Source organism: Vipera berus (assembly GCF_964194415.1).
Source record: "Vipera berus genome assembly, chromosome: 6".
NCBI lineage: Eukaryota > Metazoa > Chordata > Lepidosauria > Squamata > Viperidae > Vipera > Vipera berus.
In genome coordinates, this window is record NC_138208.1 from 3,089,738 (window position 1) to 3,105,801 (window position 16,064).

The 16,064-nt window shown below is 44.4% G+C and overlaps 2 protein-coding genes across 12 annotated transcripts in view; one reads left to right on the plus strand and one right to left on the minus strand.

The window, feature by feature from the left end:
* The window catches only part of GSAP (gamma-secretase activating protein), a 65,079-nt gene that overhangs the window by 48,502 nt on the left and 513 nt on the right, over positions 1-16,064 (plus strand). For 3 of the 11 annotated variants that reach the window (XM_081331301.1, XM_081331303.1, XM_081331304.1), the window contains 5 exons: positions 4,822-4,941; positions 5,090-5,151; positions 8,839-8,943; positions 10,534-10,627; positions 12,655-13,531. In XM_081331301.1, coding sequence (XP_081187427.1) covers positions 4,822-4,941; positions 5,090-5,151; positions 8,839-8,943; positions 10,534-10,627; positions 12,655-12,746 — 473 coding nt within the window. In that variant the 3' untranslated portion in view covers positions 12,747-13,531. Of the gene's footprint in view, positions 1-4,821; positions 4,942-5,089; positions 5,152-6,175; positions 6,783-8,838; positions 8,944-10,533; positions 10,628-12,654; positions 13,532-16,064 lie in introns of those variants that run through there. The other 8 variants (XR_014026937.1, XR_014026938.1, XR_014026936.1 and 5 more) reach the window with 7 other exon arrangements.
* Positions 14,645-16,064, minus strand: part of CCDC146 (coiled-coil domain containing 146) — a 90,003-nt gene continuing 88,583 nt past the window's right edge. The window contains exon 19 of the mRNA XM_081331300.1: positions 14,645-15,248. Coding sequence (XP_081187426.1) covers positions 15,045-15,248 — 204 coding nt within the window. The 3' untranslated portion in view covers positions 14,645-15,044. The remainder of the gene's footprint in view (positions 15,249-16,064) is intronic.

Below are 16,064 nucleotides of genomic sequence, written 5' to 3' on the forward strand. Positions count from 1 at the left end.
GGGACGGAGAGGGAGAGAGAGGGAGAGACAAAAGGGAGAGGAAGGGAGGGAGGGAGAGATCGAGAGGGAAGGAGGGAGGGAGAGGAAGAGAGGGAGGAATGAAGGGAGAGGAAGAGGGAGGGAGAGGAAGAGAGAGGGAGGAATGAAGGGAGAGGAAGAGGGAGGGAGGGAGGGAGAGGAAGAGAGGGAGGGATGAAGGGAGAGGAAGAGAGGGAGGGAGAGGGGGAGGGACAAAAGGGAGAGGAGAGGGAGAGGGAGGGAGAGGAAGAGAGGTAGGGAGAGACCGAGAGGGAGGGAGGGAGAGAGGGAGGGAGAAAGAGGGAGGGAGAGGAAGAGAGAGGGACGGAGAGGGAGAGAGAGGGAGAGACAAAAGGGAGAGGAAGGGAGGGAGGGAGAGATCGAGAGGGAAGGAGGGAGGGAGAGGAAGAGAGGGAGGAATGAAGGGAGAGGAAGAGGGAGGGAGAGGAAGAGAGGGAGGGACGAAGGGAGAGAGAGAGGGAGGGAGAGAGGGGGAGGGAGAGACAAAAGGGAGAGGAGAGGGAGGGAAAGAGGGAGAGGGAGAGAGAGGAAGAGAAGGATGGAGAGGGGGAGAGAGGGAGGGGGAGAGAAAGATTTTTTTTATTTAGAAAAGGTACATGGTTGCCCACCTTACATTCAAAACTCTAGAATAGTTGACAGCAACAATTTCCTAAAGTCCTCGACTTACAAAAGTTCCTTTTGTGACCGTTCGAAGTTACAACGGCACTGGAAAAAAGTGACCTACGACCGTTTTTCACACGTAAAACCGTTGCCGCCTCCCCCAGGGTCATGTGATCAAAATTCAGGCACTCAGCAACTGGGTTCGTATTTATGACGGTCACAGCGTCTCCTGGGGGTCACGCAATCCCCTTTGGCGACCTTCTGACAGGCAAAGTCGACGGGGGAAGCCCAATTTCCTTAACAACCGTCTTGCTAACTTAACAGTGATTCGCTTAACAACAGTGGCAAGAATGGTCGTAAAATGGGCAAACATCATCTGAAAGCTGCCTCTCTTAGCAACAGAAATTTGGGGCTCAGTTGAGGACATCCCAGCTTAGCATCTGAGGGAAGATCCCAGACCTTCATAGTTTCCAAGGAGATCAGAAGAGTCTAGGCCAGGGGTAGGCAACCTTGGCTCTTTTATGACTCGTGGACTTCAACTCCCAGAATTCCTCAGCCAGCCACGCTGAGGGGAAAGGGAGAGGTTTCCAAGCTGAGCCGTGCTGGCTCAGGAATTCTGGGAGTTGAAGTCCACAAGCCATGAAGGGGCCATAGTTCCCCCATGCTGGCTGAGGAATTCTGGGAGTTGAAGTCCACGAGTCATGTAGGGGGCCATAGTTCCCCCATGCTGGCTGAGGAATTCTGGGAGTTGAAGTCCACAAGTCATGAAGGGGCCATAGTTCTCCCATGCTGGCTCAGGAATTCTGGGAGTTGAAGTCCACAAGCCATGAAGGGGCCATAGTTCCCCCATGCTGGCTCAGGAATTCTGGGAATTGAAGTCCGCAAGCCATGAAGGGGCCATAGTTCCCCCATGCTGGCTCAGGAAATCTGGGAGTTGAAGTCCACAAGCCATGAAGGGGCCATAGTTCCCCCATGCTGGCTCAGGAATTCTGGGAGTTGAAGTCCACAAGCCATGAAGGGGCCATAGTTCCCCCATGCTGGCTCAGGAATTCTGGGAATTGAAGTCCGCAAGCCATGAAGGGGCCATAGTTCCCCCACTCTGGCTCAGGAAATCTGGGAGTTGAAGTCCGCAAGCCATGAAGGGGCCATAGTTCCCCCACGCTGGCTCAGGAAATCTGGGAGTTGAAGTCCGCAAGCCATGAAGGGGCCATAGTTCCCCCACGCTGGCTCAGGAAATCTGGGAGTTGAAGTCCGCAAGCCATGAAGGGGCCATAGTTCCCCCATGCTGGCTCAGGAAATCTGGGAGTTGAAGTCCATGAGTCATGAAGGGGCCATAGTTCCCCCATGCTGGCTCAGGAATTCTGGGAGTTGAAGTCCACGAGTCATAAAAGAGCCAAGGTTGCCTACCCCTGGCCTAGATCCTCCAGGTCTTGGTGGATGCTGTTCCACAGGGTAGGCACCGCTACAGAGAAAGCATTGAACTGAAGGTTACTTTCCTTCATCCTGGCTGAGGAATTCTGGGAGTTGGAAGTCCACAAGTCATAAAAGGGCCCAGTTTGAAGACCCCTGCCCTAGAACACAGAATCATAGGGTAGGAAGAGACCTTCTCTAAGGTCATCTAGTCCAACCCCCCTGCTCAGGCAGGAGACCCTATACCATTTCCGACAAGTGGCTGTCCAGTCTCTTCTTAAAAACTTCCAGTGTTGGAGCCTTCACAACTTCTGGAGGCAGGTTGTTCCACTGGTTAATTGTTCTAACTGTCAGGAAGTTTCTCCTTTGTTCTAAGTTGGGTCTCTTCTTATACCATCCTGGTCAAATGATGGTCCAGCCTATCTTTGAAAAAAAGTCCATGATGGAGCACCCACAACCCCAGAAGTCAAGTTGTTCCACTGGTTATTTGTTCTGTCAGGAAATTTATCCCTTACTTCTAGGTTGTTTCTCTCCTTTGAGGAGTTTCCAACCATTACTTCTTGTCCTGCCTTCAGCTGTTTTGGAGAATTACTACTAAGAATAGCAAGAGAACAGGAACTTCTGAGAAGAAACTCATCCCCGTCTTAATAGCAAGACATTGCTACAGATCTTTCCGAATTAGCAAAAGGTTAAAATTGTCCCCGAAACATTTGACTTGGGTTTTTTTTTGGGGGGGATGGTTTAAAATCTGATTTAAGACGGGTCTCACCGGAAAACTTGGCTAGTGGTTTTGTCCATTGTGAAACCATTGTGAGTTGTTGGGTAAGATGCTTGGGGGGGTGACTTTTTTTCCCCCAAGTCATGGGGTTTTTTTTATTTCCTAAGAGGCCGTTGCTGTTTTCGATAAGTCTTGAGGACAGATGAAAATGTTAATGTCCCCTAGAGGACAGATTTTATGAAGGAACAAGTTTTTTTTTAAAAAATGGAAATGCTTAAGAGAACATTAGTTCACAATTGTCAAAGTGGGATTTTTTCCCCATTGTTTTATTTTTGGGGTGGGGTGGATTGCTATGGGAGAAAGAATATTATATGGGAGTTTAGAAGCTAAAGGCCAGTCCCGCTTTTATTTGGCAGATAGATCTGCCTTGTGATCGTGGCTAGTGCTTCTATGACATGGCTTAAACCTTAAATGCAGGTCACGTTGCAGAGAGGTTACATCAACTTTGGGGTACTTCCCTTCCACATTGATCTCATTTTGCTCTACCCAGTTTGGTCTAATGGTTCAGGCGCCAGGCTAGGAAACGGGAGACTATGAATTCTAGTCCCACTTTAGCCACGAAAGCCAGCTGCCCACCCCTCTCTCTCTCTCTCTCTCTCCACCCATCTATCTATCTATCAGATGAAGACCAGAAGACACCACTAGTAATAGTGTAATAGTAATAACAGTAATAGATACAGCGGTGCCAATTGGAATTGGAGAGGATGCAAAAAGTCAAGGCCAAAGAGGTCCCAGTAAGGCAGTGAACATATCTACTACCCTTTCCTCCCCCTATTTTTCCCACAGCAACCACCCTGTGAGGTTGGGTTGGGTTGGGTTGGAGATGATAGAGAGATGACAGATCACAGAGAGAGATGAGAGAGACAGAGAAATAGATGAGAGAGAGAGAGAAAAATGAGAGAGATAAATAGACAAATAGAGAGAGTTGATAGAGAAATAGATGAGAGATAAATAGAGAGATGGCAGATCACAGAGAGATGATAGAGACAGAGAAATAGATGAGAGAGAGAGAAATGAGAGAGATAAATAGAGAGATGATAGAGATAAATAGATCAGAGAGATGAGAGAGATGACAGATCACATGATAGAGACAGAAATAGATGAGAGAGAGTGATAGAGAAAGACAAATGAGAGAGATAAATAGACAAATAGAGAGATGATAAATAGATGATAGAGAGATGACAGATCACAGAGAGATGATGGAGACAGAAATAGATGAGAGAGTGATAGAGACAAATGAGATAAATAGACTAATAGAGATGAGAGATAAATAGATGAGAGAGATGACAGATCAGAGAGAGATGAGAGAGACAGAACTGGAGATGAGAGAGATAGAGATAGAGGCATGACAGAGAGAAAGATAAACAGATGATAGAGGTAAAGAGATGAAAGAGACAGATAAATGGAGAGAGAGAGAAACATAGAGAGATAGAGATGATAAATAAATTAGATGATAGGGAGAATGAGACAAATAGATGAGAGAGAGATCACAGAGAGATGAGAGAGAGAGAAAAAAAATAGGTAGAGATGAGAGAGAGGGGGGTGAATATCTGGCTTCCCCCATTTGACTTGGCTTGTCGGGATCCCAGCTGTGAAGTTCACAAAAGGGGATCTCCTGACTCCCCCCCCCCCAGCCACAGGGCAGCCGTCAGAAGTACATGCCAGTTGCCGAGCATCCTAATTTTGATCACGTGACCCTGGGGATGCTGCAGCGGTAAGCGCAAGCGTGAAAACCGGTCCTAAAGTCCCTTTTTCTCGCCGGCATTGTAACTTCAAATGGTTGAAAGTGAAGGACCCACCAGTATGTATGTTGCCACGCCGGTCCCACCCGCCAGATCTAAGTCTTGGGATTTTTTTTCTCGCTACAAACAGAATGCGCGAATGAGGCGGGATGACTTGGCCGACCCTCTCGGCGCTCTTTCTCAGGGGCTTTCTCGTCCTGTGGCTCCCGAGGAAAGCTGCCTTTTCTCTCCTTGCCGTCTCCTTTAATGCAGGATTCCACACTCTGCACCTCCAGGTGGGGATGAGGTGCTTCCCTTTGCACACCGTGCTGCAGTACGTCGACCACGGAGTTTTGCATCTGACAGAAAAGTACGTCCTGAATCTCTGGAAAGGTAATAGCCCTTCTCGCGGTCGCCTAGAGCAAGCGGTCGCCAAGCTCGACCGCTCGAAGACCTGTGTCTGCGGAGATCCTCAGTCATCCAGGCCAGCGTCTTGTTTAGCCGGTAATCCTTTTCTTGGACCTGTTTGTTTGTTTTTAAGAGTTGGACGACACTGAAAAGAACGTGAAGCTCAGGTTGAGTATCCTTACAAGGCTTCCCCAGGTAACTATTAACTAACTGCCGTATTCCGACAACTAGTCTTGGATCTGTTTGCAGTAAATGCCGTGGTGGGATTCAAATGCCTAAACGGCCGGTTCTCTTTATTGGATGCAGGCCTGGGCCTCCGAGGCCTAGAATGGACTTCCGGAAGTGGCATCCATGCACTTCTGGCGGGCCATTCTAGGCTTGGGAGGCCTCCTCCAGGTCTCTGAGGCCTAGAACAAACTTCCGGAAGTGGCATCCATGCACTTCCGGCAGGCCGTTCTAGGCTTGGGAGGCCTCCTCCAGGCCTCTGAGGCCCAAAACAGACTTCCGGAAGTGGCATCCACGCACTTACGGAGGGCCGTTCTAGGCCTGGGAGGCCGCCTCCAGACCTCTGAGCCTAGAACAGACTTCCGGAAGTGGCATCCACGCACTTCCGGCGGGCCGTTCTAGGCCTGGGAGGCCTCCTCCTGCCGAACCGGTGCAAACCGGCTGAATCCCACCACTGAGTAAATGTATTTGTGGTTGAACCAAATAAGGTCAGCCAGGAACATCCATTCTCTGCTTAAATCTTGCGGAGGGGATGGATAAAAGTGGGAAAGACTTGTGAACAGAACCGCTTTCCTAAGCACCTACAGACAGTACAGTCTGACTCAGGTAGTCCTCGACTTAACAACCGTTCATTTAATGACCGTTAAAAATCACAACAGCACTGAAAAAAATGACTTAGGACCATTTTTCACCTTTCTTTCTTTTTCTTTCTTTCTTTCTTTCTTTCTTTCTTTCTTTCTTTCTCTTTCTTTCTTTCTTTCTTTCTTTCTTTCTTTCTTTCTTTCTTTCTTTCTTTCTTTCTTTCTTTCTTTCTTTCTTTCTTTCTTTCTTTCTTTCTTTCTTTCTTTCTTTCTTTCTTTCTTTCTTTCTTTCTTTCTTTCTTTCTTTCTTTCTTTCTTTCTTTCTTTCTTTCTTTCTTTCTTTCTTTCCTTCCTTCCTTCCTTCCTTTCTCTTTCTCAAATTTCTTTCGGTGAGCTTCCTTATCTATTTCAAGAAACAAGAACGACTTGAATTTTCTTCTTTATTTGGCTGTACTGGAAAACAGCAACGACAACAACGTCCACAAAGCCTCTTCTGTCTTACCGCTGTCCTTTCTGCTTTGGAGAAGGGAGAAAGTCCACCAAATGACATTTTCTTCCAGAACAGCTGTTTTGACGCGTTGGAAATTATTTTTAAGCCGTGGGGATCAGGTTCCTTCCCGCTTGGATTCTGAGCCAGAATTAATATTATTTTGCCATCCGTCTTCGTGGCTGATTAAGAAACGTTTGTCTCTTGTTGGCTCGTCGGGGTTGTTTCAATCCGTGCGAGTTTACACGGGGTTTTGCATCGGTGGGTTGGAAGAAAATGAATTATACTGACAGTGCAAGGATGCCAGAATCTGGCACACAGATTGAAGAGGGCAGATCTTGGGGTGCAAAATAACAACAGAGTTGGAAGGGACCTTGGAGGTCATCTAGTCCAACCCCTCTGCTCAGGCAGGAAACACTACATCATTTCAGACAAATGGCTGTCCAGTCTCTTCTTAAAAACGTCTGGTGCTGGAGTATCCATAGCTTCTGGAGGCAGCTTGATAGAGCCCTGAAAATGCGGCTACCACACAGGTAAGCCCTCAACTTACAATCATTTGTTTAGTGACTCTTCAAAGTCACAGCAAGACTGGGGGAAGTGACTTATGACCATTTTTCATGCTTAACAACCATCACAGCATCCCCATGGGTGATCAAAATCTAGGCTTTGGCTAGCAGCACATATTTAGGACAGTTGTACTGGCCCCGGCACTTGTTCAGCCAATAGCATAGTTGACTCAGGATTTCTGGGAGTTGAAGTCCATGAGTCATAAAAGAGCAAAGCCCGCAATAGGCTTAAGCCAATAGCAGCCCAGCTCGTGCAAAAGTTGTACTGTCCTGCAGTCCTGTGCTGTCCCAGTTTTCACACTTTTCAACCATTGCAGCATCCCCACGATCAAAATTTGGGCATTTGGCAACCGGTGTGTATTGGTGAAAGCCGCCCTGTCACATGATCATCACTTGTAAACTTCCCAGCAGGCTTCTGACAATCAATTTGAGAATTTGAGAACGTGGCAGTTGAGTGAGTGAATGAGCAAATGGCATTTGGAAGCCTTTAGAAGCAACGGGGCAGTAAGTGAGTGTGTGAACGAGCAAATCAACGATTGTCAGGCTTCTGACAATTAGTTTTCCAATATCTGAGGGGCTTCCACAGACAGGATGGGGTCATCCTGTTTTCCAAAGCACCTGAAGGCCAGACAAGGAATAACGGATGGAAACTGATCAAGGTGTGATTCAACCTGGAAATAAGGAGAAATTTCCTGACAGTGAGGACAGTTAACCAGTGGAACAGCTTGCCACCAGAAGTTGTGAACGCTCCAACACCTGACGTTTTTAAGAAGACACTGGACAGCCATCTGTCAGAAACGGTATAGGGACTCCTGCTTGGGCAGGGGGTTGGACTAGATGACCTCCAAGGTCCCTTCCAACTCTGTTATTCTTTAAAAAAAAAAGTTCGCGGGGGAAGCCAGATTTGATTAACGACTATAAGATTCACTTAACTGCAGTGATTTGCTGAGCAATTGTGGCCAAAAAAAAAAAGATCATAAAACGGAGCCATAACTCCCTTAACAAACTGTCTCGCTTAGCGACAGAAATTTTGGGCTCAAGGACTACCTGTCATCTATAAACCCGCTCAATTAATTGGGCAGTAATTGAATTTGGAAAGTTTTTTTTTAAAAAATGCAGGGGTTTAAAAACAACAACGACAGTAAAATACGCTAATGGAGTTCTAGATACTTTGCAGGTAAAAGGAAATCTAAAACGCTATGGGTTGTTCTCAACGACTGCACTGAGTCCAAAAAATTATGTTGCTAAGTGAGACGTTTGTTAAGTGACTCTTGACCCATTCCTTGCCACCGCTGTTTAAAGCGGTCACCAAGAGGTGATCACGTGACAGCATGCAACCGTCCTAAATACACGCCAGTTGGCAAGCATCTGAAGTTTGATCACGTGACCCTGGGGATGCTGCCATGGTCATAAGTGTGAAAAACGGTCGTAAGTCCCTTTTTCACTGCCGTTGTGGCTTCAAACGGTTGCAAGTCAAAGGACTACCGACCGTTGACTTTGGAACGTTAAAAAAAACGGAGTGGGTTAAAACAGTGTTTTTCAACCTTTTTTGGGCAAAGGCACACTTGTTTCATGAAAAAAATCACGAGGCACTCCACCATTAGAAAATGTTAAAAAATTTAACTCTGTGCCTATATTGACTATATATAAAGTAATTCTCTTGAATAGGAATCAAATAAACACAAAGAAAGTATTTTATAATTACTTTTCAATTTTTCCCACGGCACACCAGGCAACATCTCGCGGCACACTAGTGTGCCGCGGAACAGTGGTTGAAAAACACTGGGTTAAAAGATGAAACCCTAAAATATGCTAATGGAGTTCTGCACCCTTTTCAGGTCAGGGCGATTCTGCCCGCACCCTATCCTGTACGTACAAAACGCTATTCACACAACTGTATGGTTTATCGTGGACGTTGGTACCAAATTCAAATGTTGGTACCAGGTTCAAATTCTCCAAGCTGCAGTTCATATTTGAGATTTAAACGTATCCTCCTCCTCCGTTTCTTATTTTGACCCTGCAGGCAATCGGTTGCCAGGTGTGCCAGCTGTGGAACCATTCTTTAAGCACAGGTGCTATGGCGAGGAACTACATTAAACTCTTGTTCGAGAAACTCGGCAGCAAACAGGTAAAAGCTTGGTCCCCTGTTACGAATGTGGGCTAGTTTGTCCCTGCTCCTTTTTTCATGAAAAAGATAAAAATAAAAATGGCCTCCAGGGTCCGAATAACATACAAATGTTGAAGTTAGATTCCCAGCAGCAAGGCTGGAGGTTTTTCACACCTTCCCCTTCTTAGCTTTTTTGGGAGTTAAAATCTCCAGTAGCTTTAAGATGCTTAGATTAACAAAGAGTTGGAAAGGAACTTGGGAGGGGTCTTCAAACTTGGCCCTTTTATGACTCGTGGACTTCAACTCCCAGAATTCTTCAGCCGCCTTTATTAGGCTTATATTCCCACCTTCATTTTACACGACGCAAGGCAATGGTCAGGTGCAAAAGATCAGGTCCACACCCAAAGGTCCAATTTTACTGATTTACTGCTAAAACCCTGTGCATAGGAATCTTCTTAACCCAGGGCTCTTCAGACTTGGCCCTTTGATGACTTGTGGACTTCAACTCCCAGAATTCCTCAGCCAGCGTGCCTGGCTGAGGAATTCTGGGAGTTGAAGTCCACAAGTCACCAAAGGGCCAAGTTTGAAGACCCCTGCCTTATAGCATATGTATACCCTATACTGTCTTCTTAAAACCATCAGTGTTAGAGCATTCACAACTTCTGCTGGCAAGTTGTTCCACTAGTTAATTGTTCTCACTGGCAAGAAATTCCTCCTTAGTTCTACGTTGGTCCTCTCCTTGATTATTTTCCATCCATTACTTCATGTACTGCCTTCAGGTGCTTTGGAGAATAGGTTGAGCCTTTCTTCTTTGTAATAGATATTGGAACAGTGCTATCATGTCACCCCTGGTCCTTCTCTTCATTAAAAGAACAATAAGAATGGAATGGAATAAGAATAGAATAGAATAGAATAGAATAGAATAGAATAGAATAGAATAGAATAGAATAGAATAGAATAGAATAGAATACAATACAATACAATACAATACAATACAATACAATACAATACAATACAATACAATACAATACAATACAATACAATACAATACAATACAATACAGTACAATGAAGAGTAGAGTAGAGTAGAGTAGAGTAGAGTAGAGTAGAGTAGAATCGAATTGAATCTGGAAGGAACCTTGGAGGTCTTCTAGTCCAGCCCCCTCCCTGCTCAAACAAGAGAACCTGTACCATCTCAGACAAGTGGCTGTCCAGTCTCTTCTTAAAAATCTCCAGTGATGGATCACCCACAACTTCAGGTGGCAAGCTGTTCCACTGGTTGATTGTCCTCACTGTCAGGAAGTTTCTCCTTAATTCCAGGTTGCTTCGCTCCTTGATCAGTTTCCAACCGTTGTTTCTTGTCCTTCCCTCTGTTATTTTGGAGAATAATGTGACCCTCCTCTTCTTCCTTGTGGCAGCCCCTCAGATACTGGACCGCTGCTATCCTGTCTCCGCTGTTTCTTCTTTTCTTTAGACTAGCCAAACCCAAGTCCCGCAGCCGTTCTTTGTACTTTTTAGTCTCTCTGCCTCTGATTCTTCTAACAAATTAATTCCTTGAAACATGGAGTTAAATTACAGCCATTCAGCGCTGGACTGCATTTTTCTTTTGCAGTACAATATACCCTTTACGGACCGAACACCCACCCAAACTGAGTTTCTTCCGCTCAACTATTTGATGGCTATCATCACAGAGATGGAACATCAAGGTAAGTCTGTTTTCTTTGGTTTTATTGTAGCTTAATTGAGTTTATCTTGGTTTAGACGGTCGTCCTATTTAATCTCTGCGTGGTGCTTGTGAAATGTTTTAAAATAGGTTCGTGTTATACCAATTACATGCATAAGGTATCGTGACTGATATTCTTGTCTTGGGTGTGCAAATGGAAAGCAGTTGCACGTTTCCAACACGTCCAGAAACATTATTATTATTAGTTTATAATCTAAACTACAAAAATACAAAAGAAAAACAGCAGGAAAATAGGGGAAAATGTATGAGAAAGGGAAAAAAGAAAAGCCATAGTAACTTCCAACTCCCTTTGGTGCAGTGGAATAAGATAAAAGCATCCAAGCTCGACTTTTTCTACTTTTACATAATAAGGTAAAAAATAGCCATTTCTGTATCAGCAAACCTATCTAATCGGTGAAACCCCAAATCAAAGTTTTTTTCCCAGCTCAAGCACAAAGTCCAGAAGTGGCTTCCAGCTGGAAATGCTCAAAATGGGATGTGTCCAGAAACATTTTAAAAGAAAATGGATTTTTCCTTAGCTCAGCTAAGTACTTTGGCGGGTTGTGAAGAAAATTAAATGTTTGCACAGTTTGTTGCAATTAGTCTAATAGGCAAAGCCCAGAAAAGCCTACAAGAGACCTAAAGTGGGGGGGGGGGAAGCAGAGCTTCCATATACAGACAGTCCTCAACTTACAACTAGAATTGAGCCTGAACTCTCTGTTGTTAAGCAAAACAGTTCCTAAGTGAATAGTTGGGGATCTAACTATATATGTACTCCATTAAGTCATCTGATCCCCTTTTAAAACTATGAAATCACCACCCTTTGATTGTTTTTACCACTTCATTCGATGAAGTAATGTTCCTTTTGTTTCCCACGTTTCCAATATGGCAAATTAACCACATTTGGGTATTTATTTTATTTATTTTATTTTTGGGACTTATTTGGGTATCCCGTCCAGAGATGTAAAAACATTTTCCTTCTCCGTTTCCTGTACTGCACTTGTATCGTATTTCAAGAGGAGTTCCTTCTTCCTCATTTTGAAATGAAAAATATCCCTGTGGGTCGAAAGGAGTTAGCAAATAATGAGCTCCCCAATTATTTGGAACTATTTTTTAAAAACAAAAAACAAAAACCAAAGCACAGCTTTTTTTTTTATGTCTGCAGCATCTTTCACCAAATCGAGCAGTAGTACTGGCTGTAGGAAACCACAAGGTTAAAAGGAGAGAATAAGCATGCAAAAGGATAATCTTGCAGATAGAATAACAGAGCTGGAAGGGACCTTGGAGGTCATCTAGTCCAACCCCTGCTCAGGCAGGAAACCCTGTACCATTCCAGGCAAGTGGCTGGCCAGTCTCTTCTTAAAAACTTCCGGTGTTGGAGCATTCACCGCTTCTGGAGGCAAGGAGTTCCACTGGTTAATTGTTCTCACTGTTTCTCCTTAGTTCCAGGTTGCTTCTCGCCAATTGGGATGGTTACAAATGGTGAGCATGCAATTCCCCAGGGACACTGCGACCGTCATAAATATGAGTCGGTTGCCAAGTGCCCGAATTTTGATCACGCGAGCGTGGGGGGAATGCTGCAACAGTCATGTGGAAACTGGTCATAAATCGCTTTTTTCAGTGTTGCTGTAACTTTGGACGGCCACTAAACAAATGGTGGTAAATTGAAGACAGCCATTTGTCTGAAATGGTGTAGGGTTTCCTGCCTGAGCAGGGGGTTGGACTAGATGACCTCCAAGATCCCTTCCAACTTCTTCTTCTTCTTCTTCTTCTTCTTCTTCTTATTATTATTATTATTATTATTATTATTATTATTATTATTATTATTATTATTATTATTATTATTATTATTATTATTATTATTATTTGTTTGTCCGGCTGGGTTAAAAAGCAAAACAGTTGCAAACCGAAATGAGCAGTTTTGTTTTTTACTGATGACCCTGGCGATCGACATCCAGTCCATAATATTATTTCTATATAATATTATTTCTCTGCATGATCCTTTCCTAGGATGGGCAGCTTCTATGGAAGGAACAAACATGAACGCAAGATTGGTTGAAGAGGTGACCCTGAAGCACACTACAATGTTCTTAGATCTTTAACTTATTTCATTAGCCAGACAAAATTATGAATCCCGTGTGCTGTGCCTCGTAACATCTGTGCAACATCTGCAATCCAGAGAAGACCCCGGTATGAAGCTCTAGCATGATGCCTAAAAGGAATAGCACAACTTTGGTTTATTGCTGACCAAAATTCATTACAACTCGAGGCTTTTAAAAATGACTCAGTGGGTGTGCAAATGGTTCTGAAGACAAAATATTTTAAATTCCGGTGGTGCTGAATTTGGAAACAGGTTTTTTTTCTCATTTTCAAACCAGTTGCCTCTCCTGGAAGTGGCCTGTTCAAAGGATGAAGAAATCTCTTTTTTTTTAATTAAAAAAGGGTATTTTGGAATTCAGAATAGCCCAAGCTTCAAATGTGGTTGTTGTTGGGTTTTTTTGTGCATCGGTGTAACTAGGTGGACTGGAATATTCTGAAATAAATTTTTAGATTCCAATATTAAAATGGACGGGAGGTCGTCCCACTGTAACATTATAGGAATAAAACTGAATTTGAATTCAACGTAGTATTTATTATTAATAGGACATGCTGCAGTTCTGAGTAATTACAAAATTATGATTAAATGGAGTAAATGTTGCAATCAAACATGAGGAGGTTAGCTTTGTATTCTTACCTAGAAGGTTGGATAATATAATGGACCAATAAGGAGGTAGCAGTTATTGTATTATTTATATAGGAGATACACCCACGAACAGGGTGCTATAGGATATTGCAATTGAGAAACCAAAACTTGGGTGTAAATGGAAATAAATGTATAGATTTGGAACTAGGCTTTGATGTCTTTATTTGTACTGATGTCGTAGACTTTGTGTGCATTTTCTAATCGTTTACATGTACTGCGAGGACGGCGGGTTTCTGCGGGCAGCAAAAAAAAAGTCGAGATAGCATCCCAAACCATAGGAAAGGCTGGGGTTTAAAGGCCCACCCGCTTTTTTTATGTGTAGTGTTGGTAGGAGCATGTTGTTTAAATGCTTGTTTTGTTTGAGTTGTTAGGGAGAAGGGCAGCATATCAATTTAATAAATCCTAATCGTAATTCCTTGATTAGGGTATCGTTTACTGCTGGCTTGTTTGCCTGATAAATTAGGTATTGATCCCTGTTGATCTGAGTATTGATCTGCTGGCATTCTGATCTTTTTCTTTCCCTGTTCAGCTTTTCTGATGCAATTTTCCTTCCGGTGGTAGGAAACCTTTTTTACTCAAGGGCTTCTTGCACCTGTAGTAAAGGTCAAAACCATGGTTTCAGTGTCCAAACAGGAATGAAAGAATTAACTGTGCGGAAATCTATTTCTCCAGAGCTGGGTGTTTTTTTTTGTTTGCTTATGCTACCGATTTATTAGATTTTGATCCAGCTTTTTTTGTTCAGAAGCTCAAGGCAAGGTGCATCGCAGCCCCTCGCACCCCCCCTCCCCATTTTATCCTCCCAAGAATCCCTGGGGTTTGCTTGGGCTCTGAGCAAGGGAGGGCCCCACATAATCCGCTTAACCCCTTGGCTGTGGAAGGACTTGAACCCAGAGCTCCCTATACTGATCCAACACCTTCACATTGATTTTTTTTTTAAAAAAGTATGTATTAAAACAAAACATAGCACGAGGGAAGCTTCTACTTTATGACAGCTGGGGCTTCCAAACATTGCCTTAAATGTTTTCATTCCAAACGAAGGAAAGGGTAGTAAATGACAGCGTTTTGCCATACCATAAGAAACAGCGAGCGTTCTTAAAAAGGTAAAGGTAAAGGTTCCCCCGCACATGCGTGCTAGTCGTTTCCAACTCTAGGGGCCGGTGCTCATCTCCGTTTCAAAGCCGAAGAGCCAGCGCTTGTCCGAGGACGTCTCCGTGGTCATGTGGCCGGCATGACTAGACGCCAAAGGCGCACGGAACGCTGTTACCTTCCCACCGGAGTGGTCCCTATTTTTCTACTTGCATTTTTTACGTGCTTTCGAACTGCTAGGTTGGCAGAAGCTGGGACGAGTAACAGGTGCTCACTCTGTTACGCGGCACTCGGGATTCGACCTGCCAAACTGCCGACCTTCTGATCAAGAAGCTCAGCGTCCTAACCCACTGAGCCACCGCGCTCTTAGATACAGATATATAACTGTATACAGATTCAAACATTTATTTCATTGGAAGTCAGGAAGTTTCAAGAACATTCCCGGAGCTCTTAAGCCACACATTTCCACGCCTGCCTCTTGTAATCCGAAGGAACTCCCCTTTTGTCGAGTAACAAGGGGAAGCGTTTCTCCTCAGCGAGCAGTTGTCTCCTTCAACGGGAGTTGAGTCGCTCAGATTTCGATGGGTTTCACAATTGGCTTCCTGAGGTGTCTCATGTTCGCGCTGGGCTCGCTGGGTTTGAACGGCGCCAGCGCCCCGTAAGGCCTTGGTAGCGGGAGAACGTTTTCGTCATCTGGGATATAGGCGTTGGGACGCTGTTCCGCCGTCGTGTGGATGGCGGTGGGCAGGGCTGCCTGTTCTTCTTCCAGAGCCAGCTAGAGGAACAGAATATAGAGTCACCGTTAAATTTATTCCGAGCCGCTGACTCAGATGCATTGATGTCAAGTTAATGATTTAAAAGCTGAACCAGCTGGTGTAATGTATGTTGTAATGATGGGAATGACTCAGCAGGGTCTGTGTCTCTTTAAGAGCCGTGTATAAAAGGGAAGGCTCCATACGTTTTCTCTCCCGTATTCCTGCTGTAACTGCTTTGTGTTGCAAACTGCTGTATTACCACGTGTACGTATATTGTTCCTGATATTGTAGACGGTGTAAGATAAACCACCACGCAATACAGACCACTGTTTGCTGTCAATGCTGCAAACATTGACATGTTTTTTGTACTGACAATATAAGAGACAGCCTGTTACTTTAATTGCTTCATTTGGAGAGAGGAAATCACCTGGAAGTTGTGATAAGATTGCAAAAGCCCGGGTACAGAATGGGAAGTGAAACCTCATATGTAAAACTAATTGGATAATGTGATTTACGACGTGTAGATAAGGGCGGGGATTGTGTGTGTGTTGTGATGGGCTTGGGGGGAGGAGATTTCAGATTCTGGCATCCCTCCATGAGTGCTGATGTTTTGTTTCATTACTAAGACTTTTTAGATAAATAATATGCCTGCAATTTGTTTGAATTGTCTCATTTATCAGAACCATGACATTTACTGTGTTTATTCCTGGATTATCTCAGCGTAATAAGACTCTGCCTGCTCTGACAATTGACCTGCTGGGATTCCCAGCTTGTGGCCTGCTGGGAACAGGCTGGCCAGCATGTTCCCTGTGAGCACGCACTCGCACCCCCTCACA